Source organism: Canis lupus, chromosome 1 (assembly GCF_011100685.1).
Source record: "Canis lupus familiaris isolate Mischka breed German Shepherd chromosome 1, alternate assembly UU_Cfam_GSD_1.0, whole genome shotgun sequence".
NCBI classification, from domain to species: domain Eukaryota; kingdom Metazoa; phylum Chordata; class Mammalia; order Carnivora; family Canidae; genus Canis; species Canis lupus.
The window spans coordinates 103,954,997-103,979,058 of record NC_049222.1 but is presented as its reverse complement, the minus strand read 5'-3'; the positions used below and the strand labels follow the sequence as shown (position 1 = coordinate 103,979,058).

Genomic DNA, 24,062 nt, shown 5'->3' with positions numbered 1-24,062 from the left:
CTTCTTTTTTTTTTTTTTTTTTTTTTTAAGATTTTATTTATTTATTCATGAGAGACACAGAGAGAGAGGCAGAGACATAGGCAGAGGGAGAAGCAGGCTCACTGCAGGGAGCCTGCTGTGGGACTCGATCCCAGCACTCCAGGATCAGGCCCTGAGCCAAAGGCAGGCGCCCAATTGCTGAGCCACCCAGGCGTCCCAAAATCTATGCTTCTAAAGTGTACAATTCAGTGGGTTATTTTTATTTTTTAAAAAAGATTTTTATTTATTTATTTGAGAGAGAGAAAGCATGAACAAGGGGAGAGGCAGAGAGAGGAGAAGAAGGCTCCTCGCTGAGCAGGGAGCCCAATTTGGGGCTCGATCCCAGGACCCTGAGATCATGACCTGAACTGAAGGCAGATGCTTAACTGACTGAGCCATCTAGGCACCCCTCAGTATTTTTTTAAAAGTATATTCACAACGTTATGCAATCATCACCAGTTTCTTCTTTTTTTCTTTTTATTGGAGTTCAGTTTGCCAACATATAGCATAACACCCAGTGCTCATCCCATCAAGTGCCCCCCTCAGTACCCATCACCCAGTCACCCCAACCCCTGCCCACGTCCCATTCCACTACTGCTTGTTCATTTCCCAGAGTTAAGTCATCACCAGTTTCTAATTCCACATTTCCATCATACCAAAAAGAAACTCCATAGTTGTTCTCCTTTCCCTCAGCCCCTTGGCATGCCTGATTCATGCATAAACTTAATTTTATTACTATGGATTATGAACTAAGGACACAGTGACCTGGTTGCCATGTGTCCAGTCATCCCCAGCATGTTAACCCATGTTCTCCTTCTCCAGGGGTCCGGCTGTTCTTCCTTCACCTGCCGCACTGCACATTCACAAGATCCTGGGGACTCCTCGGTGGGGCACAGAAGCTGCCTTAGGTGGTGCCTTGGGGTTTAGATCAGCATGGCTCACTCCCTGGGGGGTCTTTCAGTCTTTGAGAAAGAGAGACAGGATTTAGAGCTTAGCTGTCCAATATGGTACCTACAACCCACATATGGCTATTTACATGTAAGCAAATTAAAATTACATTTAATTTAAAGCTCAGGTCCTCAGTCACAGCAGGTACAGTTAGTGTGTGCAATAGTCACGTGTAGCCAGGGGCTGTTGTATCAGACAGCATAGCCGTAGGACACGTCCATCATTGTGGGAAGGCCTACTGGACATGCCATAATACGAATGGCTGTGTCTCAGGAGGATGAGGGTTTTGGCTCTAGTTTTAATAATACATACTAATAACTATGACTGGTATTAATAACAATCATTGCACATGTTTGAGAATGAGAACTACCATCCTGTAAGAATTCTATTATTTATGTAATATTATGCTATTTTAAAAACAATTTTATTGAGATATAACTTACATATCATGAAATTCCCCTAATATAGGTATGCAATTTGATGATATTTAGTGAATTTGTAGAATGATGTAGCCCTTGCCACAATAAATTTTAGAACATTCATCACTAAAAAGTTCCCTTGTGCCTGAGTGCAGTGATAACTGCTCTCCCCACTCCAGCCATAGGTGGCTATTGATTTGCTTTTTCTGGAAATTTCACATAAACGGAGCAGTACCATAGGCAGTCTTCTGTATCTGGCTTTTTTTTCACTTAACAAAATGTTTTTGCAGTGCATCCATTCACCACATGTATCTACCACTAGTTTCTTCCCTTTTTTTTTTTTTTTTTTTAGTTTCTTCTTTTTTTTTTTTTTTTTTTAGTTTCTTCCTTTTTTTATTGCTGCATAGAATTCATTGTATGGAGATACCACATCATAATATCATGTTATTATATTATTATTATTAATAATTTGCTAATCCATGTCATTTATCCAACATTTAAAATAGACCAGATTTGTTCGTTGATGGTTCATTTGTGAACCTGTGAACTATATATTTCCATACCTTTAAAAGATATATGTATCTAAGTGAATGCCATGTGCATAAATATTTTTTAAATATGACAGTGAATAATTATCATCTTTTGCTAATGCCACTTTTTGCTTGCTTTGGCATAAAGAATAAGCCAATGAACCTTTGTGTCCTATGGAAAAATGTATAAATGTCACCTGGTAATTGCTCTTAGAGGTAATGCTAATTAATGTTGACTCACAAGTAAGCAGTATTTTAAATAGAAAAAAATGATTAATGTACATTGATTAACATTTGTTAATTGTTGCTTTCATGCCATCCATCCAACATTTAAAATTTGCCAGAAATTCCAGCAAACCCTTTATGTTTAGCCCATCACTGGATTCACACAGGCCTTTTCATGGGGGATTTTGATCCCCATTAGATATGGGAAGGAATGAAGAGTCCAAATCACAGGGGTTTTGTGAGTTGTCTCAGATCATACTGGCCATAAATAGCAGCCATGGGGAGTTGGAACCCAGTTACTCTGGAATTCAAAGCACATGTTTCTTTGTTGATTTATTGAGATATATTAACATATAACATCGTATGAGTTTAAGGTGTGCCACATATTGACTTGATACATTTATATGTTGCAACATGATTACCACAATAGTGTTAGCTAACACCTCTAACCCACCACATAATTATCTCTTTTTTGCAGTCAGAACAATTAAGATCCAGTCTCTAAGCAACTCTGAAGTTTATCGTATGGCAATTGTGAACTATAATCGCGATGCTGTGCATTACATCTCCAGGCCTTAATTATCTACTGGTTGCAAGTCTATACCCTTTGACCAACATCTCCCCAGTTCTCCCACTCGCTGGAAACCACTATTCTACTCTGTTTTTATGAATTTGGTCAAAGCACATGCTTTTTTTTTTTTTATTAAGATTTTATTTATTCATGAGAGACACAGAGAGAAAGAGAGAGAGGCAGAGACACAGGCAGAGGGGGAAGCAGGGTCCATGCAGGGAGCCCGATGCGGGACTCGATCCCGGGACTCCAGGATCACGCCCTGGGCCTAAGGCAGGTGCTAAACCGCTGAGCCACTCAAGGATCCCAAAGCACATGTTTTTAGACACAATGTTATTGGCCTCCTGTCAGTTGTATGAGCTGGGGATATACTTGTAACTAGAGTATGGGCTGAACTGGGAGGCAAACAAGGTCAGCATATGGTGATAAGTGACCTTGTGGGGAGAACTCATGAGACACGTATCCTTTCCAGGTTGGATAAATCTGCATGTGAGTAAAAGGGGGAAAAATCAGCTCTCAGATTGCAGGAGTGAGACTTATTCTTTCTATCCCGTTGTTCCCCTGTGGTTTCTTCCCTTACCACTCACCTGCAGCCTCCTCCTTGGGAAATTTGGAATGTCTGGTTCTAAGAGACAGAAACACATTAAAGCATGGGATCTAAAGACTGGGGAGGATGGCAGGGCTTTGGAGACTAGAGGCATGGGAATCATAGATGTGCAATCAGGGTCTCTGAGGAAGGGAGAGGCACGAGATACATCAAGTATATCTACCTTTTGGTGGCTTCTTCATGTGATGATGAACCTACAAAACAAAACAAAAAGGGAGGAATTTATATTTAAAAAATTTTTTTTAATTTAAATTCAATTTCCTGACATAAAGTATAATACCCAGTGCTCATCTCATCATGTGCCCTCAGGGAGAAATTTATCTAATAAGAAAAATCTTTCATTTCATCCCCCTTCCCCAGCGTTTAAAAACTGTGCTTTCCTAGGGTGCCTGGGTGGCTCAGTTGGTTAAGCTTCTGACAGTTGATCTCAGCTCAGGTCTTGATCTCAGGGTGGTGAGTTCAAGCCCTGCATTGAGCTCCACCTTGGGCTCCATGCTGAGGTCCATGCTGGACATGGAGCCAACTTATTAAACAAACCAGTCCTTCCCCAAACTCACCATGCTGGGTGCATATGTTGATGAAGAAGATGGAGAGGAAGAGGAGCAAAATGGAAAGGCAGGTGAACGTAGCAGCAAAGATGAATCTGGTGGCTAGTGGGAGAGGAACAGGTAGTAGAATCAGTTTGGTTCCTGAGACACCCTGATCAAGCTTAGCAGACAGGTGCCAAGAACCAGATAACCTGGTTTCCAAAACTTTGCAGCTGCCACTTCTGAGCTGTAACTTCCAATTACTGCGGGAATTTCCTTCACCTCCCTGACCTTTTGTTTCCCTGTTCAAAGTGAGGACAAAAACAGTAGCTGCTGGACTGGATGGAGCTGGGGTTAACTGGGTGGGTCCTGGCAGAGAGGGCCTCACACAAGGGAAATCCCCAATAAGTGTTTTAGCCATAGTAATAATTCCTATTATTTATTGTGAGCTGCCCTGTGCTAGGCGCTTCACACATGTTCTTCTCATCCTGCCAGAGGCCCATGAGATAGCTTTACTGTTCCATTTCATTCCACCATGAATGAAGTATCCAGAAGTTAAGGGGATGGCCTGGAGTTACACAGCTGGGATGGGCTTTGTGTCCTGGTAAGTGTAACATTTTAGGACCTCCAGCCACAGGTCAGGCTAGCTTTGCGCTGGCCTCTGGGTATGGAAACACCAGAGAACTGAGCTCATAGTCTGGGAGATGCACATTTACCTGAATAACTGATGCTGCAGAGGAAGCAGTAAGTCCCATCTCAGATGAATGAAAATTCAAACTCTCTCCCAGTTCAAGAGTCATTTGAATGGCATGTATACTCAGATATTATTCAGCCATAAAAAAGTAGAAAACATTGCCATCTGCGACAACACAGATGAACACGGAGGGCATTATGTTAAGTGAGACGAGCCAGACAAAGACAAATACTACATGATTAGATTTCACTTATACATGGAATGTGAAACAAAACAAAATTAAAAACTGAACTTATAGAAGCAGAGAGTAGAGTGGTGGTGGCCAGGGGCCAAGGACAGGGGAGGTCGGGAGAAGCTGGTAAAAGGCTACTGGCTTCTAGTGAACCGATGAATTCTGGAGACCTGATGGATGGCATAGTGACAATAGTTGACAACACTGAAATTTGCTATGAGTAGATCTTAAGCATTCTCACACAAAAACCAAAGGCAAATATGCAAAGGGAGGATGTATTCATTAACTTGGTCCTTCTACGGTGTACACGTGCATCAAACCACCACATTGTATGCTTTTGTCAACTCTACCTCCAGAAGGTGGGGTACAAAGGACAGGGGCGGGATGAGAATCCCTAACTTGAAGAGCTGGGTAATGATGGAAGGCACTGGCTTCAAAGCACAGAGCCTGGATCTGACTCATGATGTAGGATAATGAGATTGCGGTGATAACGATTATTCTCTCTCCCGATATCCCACCCACACCTGTCTCCCTCTGTAACAGACGATGCCAGTGCTCCACACTGCTTGCCCAGATCCCTTTGCCATTTTAATGCGCTCTGGATCATGGTTTATTTCACCTTCCAATGCGGACACTTGCTTCTCTTTGTGGGGGACTGCCAGGAAGGACCCAAAATGCCTCGGGATCTATGTATTCCAGGGACATCTCTTTACCATGACTGCCATTTGTGGAAGCATGAATGCCCTAGTTCTGTTGGTCACCAGTTGCCAGGGTGTGTGACCTTCTATGTCTCCTCCACTTTCCCAGCTCCATGCAAAAGATGCGGTGGAGGGATGATTGCTCAGTCCTTTACTTCTCAGCCCTCTTTCCCCTGTACCCCCTACAATGTTACATTCACATTAATACTTATTTGAGTCTTCTGGTGGCACTGAATCCAGGAGACCCTCAAAAGCAGCAAACTCTCTGCACATCTCCAGGGACATAAGGAAACAGGATGGAAGCAGCTGTTCCCAGACTAGTAGGACCCTCAATGGGAAGCAGAGAAACATCAGCCTCTGGCTTCTTCCACAGTGACTCACTCACTAGAAATGAGAAGTAGACTATTACAAGACTTTTCCGCTTTCATACGGCCCCATAACCTGCTGATCTGAGTTCACCCTGAGATGTCCACATTTCCTGGCCAAATTTCATATCACTCCTTACAAACTGCCAGAGTAAATTACAAAGTCTCAGGTGTTGATGTAAAGGAATCAGGCTGAGCAGTGGGACACAGCTTGACACGGGGTGTAAATGAAGTCACCGTCACCAGAGAGGAGGCCTGGCCTTGTGTGCATGGAGACATCCGGATATGGGCCTGGGACATCATATCTGGGCTGAAAGACTTTATTCCGTTCAGAATTGCTGCACTATAAATTTGAACTCAGAAAGTACATCTTCAGAAATTATATACACACCCACTAGGATGTCTATAATAAAATAAAAGGGAAATAAGTGTTGGCAAGGACGTGGAGATATTGGAACCCTCATGTATTACTGGTGGGAATGTAAAATGTTGGGGCCACATTGGAAAAACAATTTGGCAGTTTCTCAAAAAGTTAAACATAGAGTTACCATATGTCTCAGCAATTCTACTTCTAGGTAGATATCCAAGAAAACTGGAAGCAGGGACTCAAACAGGTACTTGCACACTGATGCTCAGAGCACTATTACTTGCCCTACCTGAAAGGTATGAACACTCTAGATGTTGTCATGGGTATGGGAATGGGGAGAAACTACTTACAGGGTAGGAGATTTCATTTGGGGGTGATAAAAGTGTTCTGGAATTACATAGTGGTGACAGTTGCATAAACTTGTTATATACTAAATGCCACTGAATTGTACACTTATTTAAAAGGGTAAATTTATGGAATGTGAATTATGAGTCAATAAAAAAGAAAGAAAATAAATAATGCAAGAGCTAAAAACATGAATGCACTTCTTCCTCTTCCCTGTCTCACACAGCACTAGACTTCCTGCCTTATTTCAGATACGTCCATGCTCCTTGACTCTGTCAGATTTCAGGTCTCTCCAAGAAAACATTCCTGGTGTGAATTATGTTCATAAAGGTGAAGTAGAAATCATTTCCCAAGTCTGCTAATACTGAATAAAAACATTTTCAAAGGCTATTACTTATTTTGCAAGGACATTTTGGGAGATACCTTTGAAAAAAACTGGTTATGACAGCCTTGAACAATTTTGGCTCTTTGGAGTGGATTACAGGGAGGTTATGAGTTGCAGAAATTAAGGATGAGTAAGCAACTAGATGCCAACTTATGTTATATATTTGGCCATTAAAATCTGGATGAGCTCCCATTTTCATCCAAAGATGCCAAAAGCTCTAAATTTTACAAGCATCTCCCAGGATAGAATCTTAGTCAATTCCTCATTGAAAAGCAACACCAGAGAAAATAACTTAATATTCACCAGTTTTTTAGAACTTTAAAGTTTTAGCACATTCTTGATCAGACACATTCCCAAAGCACCTGGGCTCCATGGCTCCTCCATGGGGTCTGCCCAAACCAGACAACACAATCTCATCCCCATTCTTCACAAAACTCCACCATCGTTTTTCATTATGTAAAATGATAAATGACGCATCTGTAGCTGTTTTACTCATCAGCTTTTCCTGAACCCAGGAGGAGCTTAGCGGTCATCTGCCAGAAAGGCAGTCATTCTCCCAATCACATTGAAAAAACAGGCATCAAGATTCCTTCTGTGCCTTTTAATCACAGGGGACTGCCTGCTGCATGAGGTAAATATAATTTGGAAAAACATCACTCAAATTATCTTACATTTTTTTGCTGCAGGAGCTCCACGTCCATCATCGTTATCTAGGAAACAGGATGCAAGAAAAAATAATCACAATGATTGAGTGGAGAACCTTGGGCACTTAGGTCCTCATGTTCTTCTTATGGACTTTAGCCCCTCTTTGGGAACTGGAGAATGTCTTTTCTACTCTTGGGATGTTCACTGGGTCCCCAAATCAGGGCCAGAATATTAGATAGCTTTTTAAAAAAGATTTTATTTGTTTGTTTATTTATTTATTTGAGGGGGGGAGAGGCAGAGGGAGAGAATTTCAAGCAGACTCCGTGCTGAGCAGAGAGCCTGACACCAGGCTTGATCTCACGACCTCAAGATCATTTTTTTTAAGATTTATTTATTTATTTATGATAGACATATATATATATATAGAGAGAGAGAGGCAGAGACACAGGAGGAGGGAGAAGCAGGCTCCATGCCAGGGAGCCCAACGTGGGACTCGATCCTGGGACCCCAGGATCGCGCCCTGGGCCAAAGGCAGGCGCCAAACCACTGAGCCACCCAGGGATCCCACGACCTCGAGATCATGACCTGATCAAGAGGTCAAATGCTCACCTGACTGAGCCAGCCAGGTGCCCCCACATGACTCTTTTAATACCTCTGGGGTTTGACATTTTTTTTTAATTAAATTTAATTTTTTAAAATTTATTTATGATAGTCACAGAGAGAGAGAGAGAGAGAGAATGAGAGAGAGAGAGAGAGAGAGGCAGAGACACAGGCAGAGGGAGAAGCAGGCTCCATGCACTGGGAGCCCGACGTAGGATTCGATCCCGGGTCTCCAGGATCACGCCCTGGGCCAAAGGCAGGCACTAAACCGCTGTGTCACCCAGGGATCCCCTTGACATTATTTTTAATAATAAAAATATTTATAAATGACCCAGCTAATTTCCCCCCTCCCATTCCTATTCCTTGTCAATCTTCCTGTTCCACCATTTTGCAAGTATTTTCTCCCATTTGGTAGATTGTCTTCTTATCTTACTGTTTCTTTTGCTGTGCAGAAGTTTTTAGCTTGATGCAATCCCACTTATTTATTTTTGCATTTTCTTCTTGTGCTTTACGTGTCATCTCAAAAAAAAAAAAGTCATTGCCAAGATCATGCAAAGGAGGTTTTCACCTCTTTTCTTCCAGGAGTCTTATGGCTTGGGGTCCTACATTTAAGTCTTTAATGTATTTTGAGTTAATTTTTGTGAATGGTGTGAGAAAGGGATCCAATTTCATTCTTCTGCATGTGGTTATCCAAATTTTCCAAAATCATTTATTGAAGAGATTGTTCTCTCCCATTGAATATTTTTGGCTTTCCTGCCAAACAGTTGATCATGTATGTGAGGGTTTAATTCTGGGCTCTTGATTCTGTTCTATTGATTATGTGTTTATTTTTATGCCAGTACCATGCTATTTGGATTACTATAGCTTTGTAGTATAGTTTGAAATCAGAATTTGTGACACCCCCAGCTTTGTTCTTCTTTCTCAGTATTGCTTTGGCTATTCAGGATCTATCAGTTTTTTGGTTGAGTCTTTAGGATTTTCCATATATAAGATTATCTGTAAATAAAGACAGTAGTACTATGTTGAATAGGAGTGGTGAGAGTGGATCTCCTTGTCTTGTTTCTGATCTCAGAGGAAAGCATTTGACTTTTCACCTTTCTTTCTTTCTTTCTTTTTTTTTTTAGAGAGAGAATGATATATATATATATATATATATATATATATATAGAGAGAGAGAGAGAGAGAGAGAGAGAGAGAGAGAGAGAGAGAATGAGCGGGGGAAGGGCAGAGAGAGAGAGAGAGAGGGAGGGAGTAGACGACTCTCTGCTGAGCAGGGAGCCCCTTGAGAGGCTTGATCCCAGGACTCTGGAATCATGACCTGAGCTGAAGGCAGACACTTAACTAAGCCACCCAGGTGCCCCTGACCTTTCATCTTTGAGTATGGTGCTAGCTGTGGGCTTGTTGTGTACGTCCTCTGTTATGTTGATGAATTCCTTCCATAGCTTATTTGTGGAGAGTTTTTAATCTTGAAAGGGCATTGTATTTTGTCAAATGCTTTTTCTGCATCTATTGAGATGATCATATGATTTTTGTCTTTCTTTCATTAGCGTGGTTTATCATATTTATTGATTGTGTATGTTGAGCCATCTTTGCACCCCAGGGATAAATCCCACTTATCCATAGCATATGATCTTCTTAATGTGCTGTTGGATTTGGTTGCTAACATTTTGTTGAGAATTTTTGCATCTGTGTTTACAAGGATATTGCTTTGTAGATTTCTCTTAGTGTCGCTATCTGGCTTTGGTATCAGGGTAATGCTGGCCTATGAGACGAGTGTAGGAGTGTTCCCTAGTCTTCAATTTTTTTTAAGTAAGCTTCATGCCCATCGTGGGGCTTGAACCTGTGACCCTGAGATCAAAAGTCACATGATCTACCAACTGAGCCAGCCAGGCACCCTCAGGTCTTCAATTTTTTGTGAGGGTTTGAGAAGGATTGGCATTATTCTTTAAATATCTGGTGAAAATCTCCAGTGAAGCCATTTGTTCCTGGGCTTTTCTTCAATAGGAGATTTTTTATTATTGAGGCAATCTCCTTATCTGTTATTGATCTGTTCAGATTTTCTATTTCTTCATGATTCAGTCTTGGTTTATAGACTTCCACACAGATTTTCTTGTCATTGGTGATTGCCCAAGTCTCCAGGTGCTTCCAGACCACAGCCAACAGGGCCTAGAACTAATTTACAGTCTCCTGCAGGTTCCACAGCTGGCACTGAGATCTGTCTGCCTATTACTCAATGCACAGGCGAGTGAGACTCCTCTCAGGTCTCTTGCTGTAGGGTGCCAGATCCCACAACTTTTACAAAGGCACTTTTGTTTGTGGGTGTATGTCAAATTTCTGTTGTTGAAGTGGGGAAGGCAAAAATGAGGGATGTCTTATGGATTTTTCTTATTTTCTCAAATTGTAGTGGTTCTGGAATCCCTGTTTTCAGCAGAGCAAGAGCAATACATTTGTGTCTATTGTATGGAATCAGACATCAGAGTCTCATACTGTGACCTGGAGTCATCTCGGGGTCTATATTGAGTAAGAGGGAAGGTTTTAGGAGGGATTCTGAAGAGGACAAAGCAACAGGGGTGAAGAGAAGTACCAAGGCATCCACATTTCCAATGCACCTGGGGTCATTCTTACCCATCTCTATATTAACCACATCTTTTATTTTCTGTATTCAACACTTTGATATCTTGGGACCTTGCTGACCCTAGAGATATCCCCTCTCAAGGTATCCACTTCCTAGAGAAAGGAGACAACTTTCCCTCAAGCACCCTTCTTTTTTTTTAAGGTTTTTTTTTCCCAAAGATTTTATTTATTTATTCATGAGAGACACACAGAGAGAGGCAGAGACAAGCAGAGGGAGAAGTGAGCTTCCCAACCAACCCCCCACCCATGCAAGGAGCCAGATGCAAGCACCCTTCTTAAGTGCAAAACAACCAATCCAGAGCTCATACTTCCAACCACCTCCTCTATGGCTCTCACACTCTGGGCCAGGGTTCCCCTGCCCTAATCACTTCAGGGCCAGATACCAGACAGTCAGGGACAGCATCTATACCCCATAGTTAATCCTAAGCCTGTTCCTTCTTACAGAAACCACAGTAAAGGCTCTTGCCTAGTCTTATCCCTCCCTCTGCTTCCTCACTGACCCTGATACTTCTCTATATGGCCCTGTATGGCATGGCATACCCCTCTTCTTGGGAAGTCTAACAAACTATGTTTTTTTCAATGACAGTCATCTCTTAAAAAAAAAAAAAAAAAAAAAAGACAGTCATCTCTTCATCTTTGACCATACTGTACCTCAAATTTTCTATTGGCATCTATATTCTAAAACACTCTCCCACATCCACCTCATTGATACATACTCATAATCTTTGATGAGAGCCTGTCCCCACACTCACTTCCCATTTCTCCCATACTTTACACCCAAGTGGTCACTCCTGTCTTTTTGTTTCCTGGATTCTTCTTTCACCAACCAGGCTCCATCACAAGAAAAGGACTATATGCCTCAAGAATAAACCTGAAGCTGCCTTTCTCACCTTTGACCTGCAGCCACAGGTGTTCACTCTCTTCTGACCACTCCTGGGAGACCATTGTCTTGTAGGCACAAAAGTACATCCCAGCATCCTTCGGCTCCAGGTGAGTGAGGAGGAATTCAGCCTCATGTCCTGTGGATCTCTGCTCCTGCCTGTACCCAGAGTCCTGCAGCTTCCCCAGCATGAATGTCACATTCTGGAAGTGAGACTGGCACCTGAGGCTCACGTTGCCTCTGTGTTCAACCATGTTGCTGGGCAAGGCACTGAGCGTGGGTTTGGGAAGCATTTCTGGCAAAGAATTCAGAGTTAGTCTGACTCTTCATCATGACATCCACCAATGCCCTCCTAGAATTCAGAGGATTAAAGAGAAAATATAGGATGCAGGAACAGATAGAGTTTATGCGAGAAAACTCACCATTCTTTTTCTCGTCTTCAAAGCCCAGGGAAAGCCCTGGAAGAGAAACCCTTATGAGACATAAATTACATACTCGTGTTTGAGTATATATCAGGCAGAGAGTGCATGACTAATTTGTTAAAGATCCATCTTATTTCTTTTTTCTTTTAAAGATTTTATTTATTTATTCATGAAAGACACACACCGAGAGAGGCAGAGACACAGAGGGAAGCAGGCTCCATGCAGGGAGCCCGATGCAGGACTTGATCCTGGGACCACAGGATCACACCCCAGGTGGAAGGCAGGCACTTAGCAGCAGAGCCACGTAGGTGTTCCATCCATCTTATTTCTTGAAGGCACTTCTTTGGGTTGATTTTTTTAACCTGTTACTTATGTCCCATTGTTTCTCATTTTGTATATTCATTTATATACAAAATTCCAGCAACCTTTTCTGATCTATCATGTTGCTTTCACGATCAGTCTTTCACCATCTAAATATCATCACATATTTACTTGTATTTTCCTCTCCTGCTTTCTATGACTGAACTCTTCACCTTTGTCACTTAGATAACGCAATGGTTATTTATTTTACTGTGGAGTGTGAGCAGAGGGTTTCCTCTCTGATTCAAATGGGGAGAAACCACTCTCTCTGCCCAGGTTCTTCTTTTCATGAAGAATTTGAGACATTCATGGTCCTAAATGCCCTTTCCATGTGGCTTTGATCTATATAAATGTTAGACCCTACTTCTCCTGTGTTCTGTTCTATGCATTTCATTCTGGAATAGAAAGGTCATTTCATGAATGGAAATATGGGAAACTAGTCTTGGGGTATGTCAAGAGGTGATGTTAGAATTTCTCTAGATGCCAGAGTGTCTCAGGATATCTGGCCTTTCTTTAAACTCAGGAGTCAACTCACAACATGGACCCTCAAACTTCACCAAGAAGGAAGGAGATGGTGGCCTGATGATGCACTGAGTCTGAGTTTGCAGTAATAATGGTGGGAATTTGTAGTAGGAAAGCATCCTCTGGGTGGTCAGGGGGTCGTAGGTCTCATGGTCCCTTTTTATTTTAATTTTTATTTTTTATTTTATTTTATTATTTATTTATTTATGATAGTCAGAGAGAGAGAGAGAGAGAGAGAGGCAGAGACACAGGCAGAGGGAGAAGCAGGCTCCATGCACCGGGAGCCCGATGTGGGATTCGATCCCGGGTCTCCAGGATCGCGCCCTGGGCCAAAGGCAGGCGCCAAACCACTGCGCCACCCAGGGATCCCTTATTTTAATTTTTAAAAGATTTTATTTATTTGTTCATGAGAGACACAGAGAAGCAGAGACATAGGCAGAGGGAGAAGCAGGCTCCTGATGCATCAGGGAGCCTGATGCAGGACTTGATTCCAGGACCCTGGGATCACCACCTAGGTGTCCCTCATGGTCCTTTTTTAGTTCTTTCCTCACAAACCTGCTTTTAGACTCATGTTGCCTCAGCTCTGGTATTAGCCAATATTCTGCACAGTGATTCCCTTAAAAAAAAAAAAAGCACACAGGTGCCTTGAGTTCATTTTGCATTGTGAAACCCTACTGGAGAATAGGTTGTGAAAGTGAGGGAGGAGTTCTCTTTCTTTGATAAATAAAACTGTATATATTTAAGTTACACAACAGGATATATAGAGAATATGATATATAGAGAAAATGATTACCACAATTAAGCCAGTTAACACACTCATCAGCTCATAGTTACCTCTGTGTGTGTGTGTGTGTGTGTGTGTGTGTGTGTGTGTGTGATGAGAACATGGAATTATTAACTACAATCTCCATGCCGTCCATTGGATTCCTTAGAACTCATTCCTCTTTCCCAAAAAGGGACCACATTGGATATAGACAAGGAGGGCTAGCTGCACAGAGGAAACTTTAAGGGGAAGGCAGGATAACTTGAAAAAAGCACTTCTCAGGAAGTACAATAAAAACCCACCAATTGGGGCACCTGGGTGGCTCAGTCAGTTAAGTGTCTGCCTTTGGCTCGGGTCATGATCTCAGGGTTCTGAGACTGAGCCCCGCATTGGGTTCCCTGCTCAGCAGGGAGCTTGCTTCTCCCTCTCACTCTGCCTGTTGCTCCCCCTGCTTGTGCTCTCTCACCCGCTCTCTCTCTCAAATAAATAAAATCTTTTTAAAAAACCCCCACCAATTATCAAGAATCTGTCACTTGGTTAACTCTTTACAGACACTGGCCACTTACATGTTTATATTATTTAGTAGATCCTTGGCAGACAGCTGTCATCTGCCCTACAGCTACCATGTTTGCCTGCTCTGCCAGATATCCTACATTTAACATTCAGAACAGTCTCACATGCATCAAACAGAGAGCAGGACAATGTCCAGCCTCATTAGGTGCTAGCACCTTCCACAGAGATAGGAAGGAGTGGGGACACTCGAAACCACAGCTCCCTAAAAACGAATGTGATACTGTGATTTATGATAAGAAATATACATTTGATCTTTGTCCTGGTTCCTGGCACACAGCTCCTAAAACCCTTGGAATTTTCTTAACCACGTTTTAAAAGTCTATTTATTTATTTATTTTAGTAGTTTCTACATCCAACATGGGGCTTGAACTCATGTCCCTGAGATGAAGAGTCCCATGCTCTTCTAAGTGACCCAACCGGGCACCCCCCTCTTGGAATTTTTCTAGGCATTGAATGCAATAAAAGTCTTTCATTAAAAAAAAAAAAAAAAAGTCTTTCATTATGTTAATGAAGTGACATTTGGACCACACTTAAGGATGAAGGCTGGTTGCCAGGGGAACCAACCATATGGTGACAAGGTTGGAACTTTCATTTCCATCTCCTTGACTTTTGGAGAGGGGAGAAAGGCTGAAGATGGAATCAATTGCCAATGGCCAATGGTATAATCAATGGTACCTATGTAATGAAGCTTCTATAAAAGCTCAAAAGGATGGGTTCACAGAGCTTCCAGTTTGGTGAACATATGGAGACACAGGGAGAGTGGTGTGCCTGGAGAGGACATGGAAGCTCCCTGCCCTTTCCCCATACCTAGCCCTCCACATCTTTTCCATCTGGTTGTTCCTGAGTTATATCCTTTTAGAATATACTGATGATCTAGTAAGTTAAATATTTCTGTGAGTTCTGTGAGCCTCTCTAGCAAATTAATCAAACCCAAAGATGGGGTAATGGGAACTCCTAATATATAGCCAGTTGATCAGGTGACAATACGGACTTGTCATTGGCATCTAAAATGGAGTGGGGGTAGTCTTGTGCGACTGAGCCCTTACCTATAGGATCTGATGGTAACTCCAGGTAAATAGTGTCAGAATTAGTTAAGTTACAGAACACCCAACTGATGTTCAAGAATTTCTTGGTGGTGTCAGGGCCCCACGCTCACACATTGGAATTGGGTGCCAGAATTGGACCTCCAGATTACTGTTAAATTACAATTTAACAAGGGGCGCCTGGGTGGCTCAGTGGTTGAGTGCCTTTTGCTCAGGTTGTGATCCTGGGGTCCTGGGATAAAGTCCTGCATCAGGCTCTCCACAGAAAGTCTGGTGCTCCCTCTGCCTGCGTCTCTGCCTCTCTCTCTCTGTCTCTCATGAATAAATAAATAAAATCTTTTAAAAATATTATAATTTAACAGATCTTTTGAGCTCATCATCTGGAGAACTTAAAAATTTTACATAAAATGTTAAGATTATATTGTATTATACAAAATATTATCCTATTCTGTTGTAGAAAGAAACATTGCAGTGATACATCATGGATGGACCTTAAAAATATCATTCCAAGAAAAAGAAGCCAGATATGAAAGGTCACATGTTGCATGATTCCATTTTCATGATATACCCAGAATAACTAAATGTAGAGACAGAAAGTAGATTGGTGGCTGCCAGGATCTGTGGGAAAGGGGATGGTGAGTGACTGGTTCATAGGTACAGCATTTCCTTTATGGGTGATGAAAACGTTTTATGGTGGTTATACAACACCGTGAATGTTTAAAATGCTAATAGATTGTATACTTTATAGTGTTTGCTCTTATGTGAATTGGACCTCAATACAATTTTAAAATCTTATGTGAGTTAGGTATGTTTACCTTCTGTACTAAAGATATATAAAGATTCGAATATTAAAAGTCTACCCAAAATAAGATTAAGTGGAAATGACTAGTTGTATTAGTTTAGGGAAGCAACCTCCGTTAAGTGCAATGGTGGTTCTGGCTTCCAGAGCATCCTGACCCAGGGATTTAGTGCTGTTAGGGTCTTTTTTCTTAGCTGCCATGTGTCATTCCCTCTGAATGTTGTCAGGACAGGACCAGGAGCCTGGAAGCAGAGCTGTAGGCAGCTAAAGATGGGCATCTCTGGGAGGTTACACTTATAGAGGACCAAAATTTATCTGTATCCCAATACTGGTAGAGAAATTTCTTGATAGAGCTGGACTGGCTTGCTTTGCAACATAGATCCATCCCTGGAATGATGATTATGGCCAGAGGGGAGGGCGATCATATGGGTTGATTTGTGTCCCCAGAAAGATATGTTCAAGTCCTAACCCCAAATACCTGTGAATGTGTGAACTTATTTGGAAATAGTATTATTTCAGAGTAGGCTGGTCCCATAATTCGGTATGGCTGGCATCCCCATTAGAAGTGGAGAGACATCGGGGATCCCTGGGTGGCTCAGTGGTTTAGTGCCTGCCTTAGGCCCAGGGCGTGATACTGGAGTCCTGGGATCGAGTACCACATCGGGCTCCCTGCATGGAGCCTGCTTCTCTCTTTGCCTTTGTCTCTGCCTCTCTCTCTCTCTGTGTCTCTCATGAATAAATAAATGAAATCTTAAAAAAAATAATTTAGAAGTGGAGAGACGTGGGGACAGACACAGAGGGAAGATGGCCACGTGAAGGCATGAGGGATTGCAGCAAAGTGTTTGCAAACAAGGAACCCAGCCCTGCCAGCTGTCCCCAGAAGCGAGGGGAGCTTGGAATGAATTCTCCCTTGGAGCCTCAGAGCATTCAAGAGGAATTTACTCAGCTAGCACCTTGATCTTGGATCTCTGGCCTCCAGAACTGTGGGAGAGTAGATTTATGTTGTGTTAAGCCACTTGGTTTGTGGCACTTTGTCACAGCAGCCCTGGAAATGAATACGGGCAGAGTGAGGTCAGTCTCTCGACTGCCCAGCTTATTCTGCTCTGTAGCTGGAGAGCTGGAGGTTTGGTGCATAGTGACTGACAGCCACCCCTAAAGCTCAAATGTGTGTGTGGGAGGAGCATTACCCCAAAAGAAGGGCTGTATTGCAGAAGGAGGAAGGAACTACGGCAAATGACAAGTCCTGATAGCCTTTACACAACCCCTCACCCCCAACTCACGAAAGAAGAACCAGAGTCTTGGTCAGTGGAGCTGCTGGTTCGTAGTCTAGGGCTCCTATGAGATCAAGCCAAGGTCATAATCCCAGGTCTTCATTTACAGGCTGAGGTCCCTTTGATTGCATCATGTTCAAGTTAAGAACAGTTAAAAACCAATCTGAGGGGATCCCTGGGTGGCTCAGCGGTTTAGCGCCTGCCTTCGGCCCAATGCGTGATCCTGGAGTCCCAGGATCGAGTCCCACATCAGGCTCCCTGCATGGAGCCTGCTTCTCCCTCTGCCTGTGTCTCTGCCCCCCTCTCTCTCTCTTTCTCTCTCTCTCTCTCTCCCTATCTCTCATGAATAAATAAAATCTTAAAAAAAAAAGAAAGAAAAAACCAATCTGAGGATAAGGCTGGTCAGAAAATTTTCTTTTCATTCATTGTCCCCAGACATAGCCCTTTTCTGTAGTCTTGGTCTGTACCCAAACCTACAGCTCCACACCCTATGTGCCCTGCCCTCCTATATGCCAACAAACATTCATGGCAAGACTGATATTTGGACAAATAAAGTTTGGAGAACTCATGGGAGCTCTGCATTTCTCAGCTGAGTAAACGAGGGTGTCACCCCACGTCTCTGAACCTCACTTCCCATCTCCTGTGTGCGAGCACCAGAACAGAGGCATGTCATACCACAGCCCACAAAACTCTGACAGGTAGCATGTGTCCAGTACACAGAAGACATCATTTCACATCAACCCCCGCTTCACCGTGAATTTTCTCACCCACCCAAACCCATCTGTCCCAGTCCTGGAGACTCACCAAGGCAAAGCAGGGACAGGAATTCTGTGAGCATAGTGTCCCTTCCACCCAGAACAAAATCCCGTCTTCAGTTTTATAGTTCAAAGGAAGAAGGGGGACTGGGCCATCGAGGCTCCCTCCTGCCCACCTTGTCTCCAAGATGTGTGGGTAAAGGTTTTACCCTGACACTTGGTTCTCCACTGCCTGGTGTACAGTTTCCTTTTCACAATCAAGTCAGGAAACCATCAGTGACAACATCTCCCTCATAAATCCGGTGTGTATGGCTCCAGCTCCACCCACCCTGAGACCTGTCCTATCTCATTTGAAGTCTTGACCAAGACATTTTCTTTAAAAAAAAAAGATAATAACTGTTTTGGAAAAAGTCTTAGAGTTGCAAAAGAATAGTACAGAGTTGCCACATACCCATCAAGCATCTTTCCCTGATGGTAACAGTACATTATCAAAAGCAGAAAATTCACATCAGTGCAATATGATGGCTGGGTGAGTGCAGGATAGCATCTAAAATATAGGAGTCTCGGGCAGCCCAGGTGGCTCAGCGGCTTAGCGCTGCCTTCAGCCCAGGGCGTGATCCTGGAGACCTGGGATGGAGTCCCACGTCGGGCTCCCCGCATAGAAGCAGGCTTCTCCCTCCGCCTGTGTCTCTGCCTCTCTCTCTCCCCTCTCTGTGTTTCTCATGAATAAATAAATAAAATCTTAAAAAAAAAAAAAAGGAGTCTCTAGTACAAGCTGAGGACCCACTGCTCCTGAGAGCAGGGTGCTCAACAAGAAAAAAGAAACGGATGTCTGTCTTTGAGGCTGAGTAAGCTTCTCTTTTAGTAAACCTTGACAAATGGGTCACACAACATCAGATTTTTTTTGCTGTGCTTTCTTTTACAGAAGAGAAAGTAATCAAGGAATCTTTTTTTTTTTTAAGGAATCTTGATTGTAATCTCTCTTAGAAGAGAAAGTAATCAAGTAATCAAGAAAGTTTCTATTCAAATTTTTTCCCAAACAGGAAGAGTATAATCCCATTTTCCAGGAATGAAGGAGGAAATATTGATGAATTAAGGGAGCAAATTCCTCTCTAGAAGTACAACAATCTTTCCTTCCCAGCTACTCATTGCTCTCTGAGTCATTTAAGAACTCTTGTTGATTAATGATTATTTCATATGACTGAAAACACTAGGGTTGTGATGAGTTCAAGGCATGAGGGGATCCAAATACTAAAATAATGGTACTGGGAATCTGTCTTTCTCCAAGTCGAAGTGCCACTTTCCATTGTGTAGACCTCACTCTCAGGCTGATTCTTTTCATGTGCTGGGAAGATATCCACCAGCATCTCTAGGCAGAAATAACGTGCTTGCACTAACACTTGCAACAAACTCATAAGGCGGACTCAACATTGCTTGATCTTGGTTTACATGTTCATTCCTAAGTTGATTGATGTAGCCAAGGTGATGGATTGCACTAATTGGCCTTTCTGAGACATGAGCACACCTGTAGCTAGAAAGCTAGGTCAGTCTCATTTAACCAGAGAGTAAGTGATAGTTGGCCAATGTCCCAGTCAAGATAGTCATACTAGGATGTACTAGATATGAATAGTTGGACATGCAAAAAGTAAATACTGTTCACTATGTGTCTTCATCCACCCATGTCAGGCAAGATTTTGTCTCCATCTAAGAACTAATCTATGATTCTTCTTTCTCTTAACCACAAGTCTTTAACCATGAGATTGCTGAAATCATGTGCAGATGCCATAATGTTATAATAACTATACATCAGTTTTCTAGAACTACTTTTTAAAGATTTTATTTATTTATTCATGAGAGACACAGAGAGAGAGAGAGAGGCAGAGACACAAGCAGAGGGAGAAGCATGTTCCATGCAGGGAGCCTGACGTGGGACTCAATCCCGGATCTCCAGGATTAGGCCCTGGGCTGAAGGCAACGCTAAGCCGCTGAGCCACCTGGGCTGCCCAGTTTTCTAGAACTATTAAATCCCCTGTCTGGAGGTATGAGAGGTGGGAGGAAACATGGTTATCTGCTGATACACAATGTTACAAGGGTTTAAAAATCGTATACTGCAGCTCAAAACAGATGCCAGCACTTCAGATACACAATACCCTAGCAGAGGTAACACACAGCTGAGCAAGAACCTGAAAGTAGATTCTCATACATTCTCTGAGAAGGCAAGATAGATCAAGTCCCTCAGGTGGGATTAAAATAATTGGAGATATTAAGACTGGAAGGGAAGACAGAGTAAGTGGGGAAAAGCTTCAACTCTGGACCTCTACATGTCTATTAAAGACATTTTGCATAGGGGGCAGGGGAAACCATAATTGCTACAGAAACACTGCTTAATAGGAAGTGGAGGAGACCGCAGCCAACTAGATGGAATATGCCTCTTCTAAAAATGGATCCGGACACGTTTCTGTAACAGCGATTTTGCAAGGTTAGTGTGTACACAAATCTCAGGACCTCCAGGTATGATTATCTTGTGTTAGGTATAGTTATTGTTGGAGAAAAAAATAAAAAACTAAAATAATTAAAAAAAAGACATTTTGTTTGAAGCTCATATAGGCTCATCACCTTGTGATTCAACCTCAAACTTTTCCTGCAATTATTTTTTAAGCACAACTTTTCAGAAGTTTCCAACAGAACACCAATGGGAAGTGAGTCCTGATTTTTATTGAAGTTTGAAATCACTAAGATTCAACCCTAGCTAGTAATAGGAATGTGTGTGAATGCACATTGTGCACACATGCTCTCCATATCTCTCAGATCCACTTATTTCTTTTTTAAAATAAATTTATTTTTTATTGTGTTCAACTTGCCAACATATAGAATAACATCCAGTGCTCATCCCATCAAGTGCCCCCCTCAGTGCCCGTCACCCCACCCCCCGTCTACCTCCCTTTCTACCCACCCCTTGTTCGTTTCCCAGAGTTAGGAGTCTCTCATGTTCTGTCTCCCTTTCTGATATTTCCCACTCATTTTCTCTCCTTTCCCCTTTATTCCCTTTCACTATTTTTTATATTCCCCAAATGAATGAGACCATATAATGTTTGTCCTTCTCCGATCCACTTATTTCTATCCATTTTTTTCTGCATTAAGATGGGGTAACGTGGCTCCAGTTCACATATCCTTCATTTTCCCCCTGAGAACAACGTGCTAGCCCTCACATATTCTTTTCATGGAAATGGAAGATGCATAGGGGCTGAATCAAAATATGCCATGCCCCCTGAAGACCTGGGCTGGAGTTAAAATATTACCACTCGCACCTTATCCTGTTGACCAAAGCAAATAACATGGCTGAATCTATAGTCAAAGAGCTATTAATGATCTATTGCATTACAACTTCTTGGCCACAGTATTCATATACATCCCATGAACTAAATATGCTCATTCCCATCCCAGGATCTGCCCCCTCAAATTTCCATCCAATAATGGCCCCAGGCTTTAAATCTAGATCTAGTGATCATTATCAAGTCTATAGGTGGCTCCTTTTTACCCAAGACTCATGAACTAAAAAACAAAGTAGCTGCCCCATACATCTATGATGACAAAAGAGAAGTGTGATAACCACAATACTCTCACTTGAAAAAGTTTCTTCTCTGTGTGTGTAGGAGATGTACAGCAGTTACTGGTTTACAGCAACTTCAAAATCACTCTGGGAAAATGCTGCTAGAAGCCACAATTCTGGGAGTGGAAATGTTCCTTCATAAAGTTTCAGTTCTGTTCTCTATGAGGGGCTTCCCAGCCCACTGTCCTGTGAGGTCTTTTTTTTTTTTTAAGATTTTATTATTTTTTTTTAAAGATTTTATTTATTTATTCATGAGAGGCAGAGAGAGAGAGAGAGAGAGGCAGAGACACAGGCAGAGGGAAAAGCAGGCTCCATGCAGGGAGCCCGATGTGGGACTCGATCCGGGATTCCAGGATCATGCCCCAGGCCAAAGGCAGGCACCAAATCGCTGAGCCACCCAGGGATCCCCTGTCCTGTGAGGTCTTGCTTCCTCCCTGTGAGATGTCTTTCATCAGCTTTCCTGTCCACATCTGAAGAGGACCTTGAAGAATATGACCCTGTTGGTTGGATGGCCCAGTTTCTCAGCTTGCTTTCTGTACATAGAAAGTTTAACCTTCAAGTCTTTGTATAATTTCTTTCTTTAAAAAAAAGATTTTATTTACTTATTTGACAGGGAGGCAGGGAGAGTGCAAGCTGCAGGGAGGAGCAGAGAGAGAGAGGGAGAAGCAGACTCCCCATTGAGCAGGGAGCCCAATGTGGGGCTCAGTCCCAGGACCCCAGGATCATGACCTGAACTAAAGGCAAACCCTTAACCTACTGAGCCACCCAGGCTCCCCTTTATAATTTCTTTAAGCTCATGCTGGCAGCAATTTTGCCAGCGTAGCTCTCAAAACCATTGTGGCTTTTGGGACATCTGGGTGGCTCAGTTGGTTAAGCCTTGGAATCTTGATTTCGGCTCAAGTCACGACCTCAGGGTTTCTGGAGCAGAATTCAGTGATCTCTTACATACAACACCTAGTGCTCATCACAAGTGCCCTCCTTAATCTCTATCACCCATCCAGCCCATCCTCCACCCCCTTCCCTCCATCAACCCTGTTTGTTCTCTATAATTAAGTCTCTTATGATTTGCTTCCCACTCTCCTTTTTTTCTTTTCCCCATTCCCATATGTTCATCTGCCTTGTTTCTTAAATTCCTCATATGAGTGAGATCAAACGATATTTTCCTTTCTCTGACTGACTTATTTCGCTTAGCATAATACACTCTAGTTCCATCCATTGCAGATGGCAAGATTTCATATATATATCTCCAGGTGCCCTATTTTTAACTTCTTGAGGAACCTCCAAACTTGTCTTTGGAGTGGCCATACCAGTTTAAATTCCCACCGACAGGGGATCCCTCGGTGGCTCAGCGGTTTGGCGCCTGCCTTTGGCCCAGGGTGCGATCCTGGAGTCTCGGGATGGAGTCCCACCCCACATCGGGCTCCTGGCATGGAGCCTGTTTCTCCTTCCTCCTGTGTCTCTGCCTCTCTCTCTCTCTCTCTCTCTATCATAAATAAATAAATAAATAAATAAATAAATAAATAAATAAATAATCTTAAAAAAAATTCCCACCAACAGTGCATGAGTGTTCCCCTTTCTCCACATTCTTGCCAACATCTGTTGTTTCTTGTGTTGCTAATTTTAGCCATTCTGGCAGGTGTGAGGTGGTATCTCATTGTTGTTTTGATTTGTATTTCCTGATGATGAGTGATGTTGAGCATCTTTTAATGTGTCTATTGGTCATCTGTATGTCTTCTTTGAGAAAATGTCTATTCGTACCTTCTGCCCATTTCTTAACTGTATCATTTGTTTTTTGGGTTTTGAGTTTGACAAGTTCTTTTTTTTTTTTTAAGATTTTATTTATTTATTTATTCATGAGAGACAGAGAGAGAGAGAGAAAGAGGCAGAGGAAGAAGGAGACTCCATGCAGGGAGCCCAATATGGGACTCGATCCTGGGATTCCAGGATCATGCCCTGGGCCAAAGGCAGACGCTCAACCGCTGAGCCACCCAGGCGTCCCGACAAGTTCTTTACAGATTTTGGATACTAACCCTTTATCATATATGTCATTTCAAATATTTGCTCCCATTCTGTAAGCTGTCTTTTAGTTTTGTTGACTATTTCCTTCACTGTGCAAAGCTTTTTATCTTGATCAAGTCCCAAGAGTTCATTTTTGCTTTTGTTTCCCTTGCCTCTGGTGACATGTCTAATAAAAATTTATACAGCGGAGGTCAAAGAGGTTGCCGCCTGTGTTCTCCTCTAAGATTTTGGTAGT

At 42.5% G+C, this 24,062-nt stretch overlaps 1 protein-coding gene across 4 annotated transcripts; it reads right to left on the bottom strand.

Annotated features, from left to right (window-relative positions):
- Positions 1–526: 526 nt before the first annotated feature.
- On the bottom strand, positions 527–18,479 carry VSTM1 (V-set and transmembrane domain containing 1). Of its 4 annotated transcripts, XM_038527892.1 has the most exons (8): positions 18,248–18,478; positions 12,113–12,148; positions 11,701–11,985; positions 7,603–7,641; positions 3,876–3,968; positions 3,482–3,512; positions 3,299–3,336; positions 527–980 (listed from the first exon to the last, which is right to left on the bottom strand). In XM_038527892.1, exons 1-8 carry the CDS (start codon positions 18,279–18,281, stop codon positions 976–978), a joined length of 561 nt encoding a protein of 186 aa, XP_038383820.1. In that variant the 5' UTR covers positions 18,282–18,478; the 3' UTR covers positions 527–975. The 4 variants fall into 4 exon arrangements, with proteins under 4 accessions (XP_038383820.1, XP_038383823.1, XP_038383821.1 ...); XM_038527893.1 differs by lacking the exon at positions 3,299–3,336 and having other exon boundaries at positions 532–980; positions 18,248–18,476; XM_038527895.1 differs by lacking the exons at positions 3,299–3,336; positions 7,603–7,641 and having other exon boundaries at positions 529–980.
- Between the last annotated feature and the right edge of the window lie 5,583 nt (positions 18,480–24,062).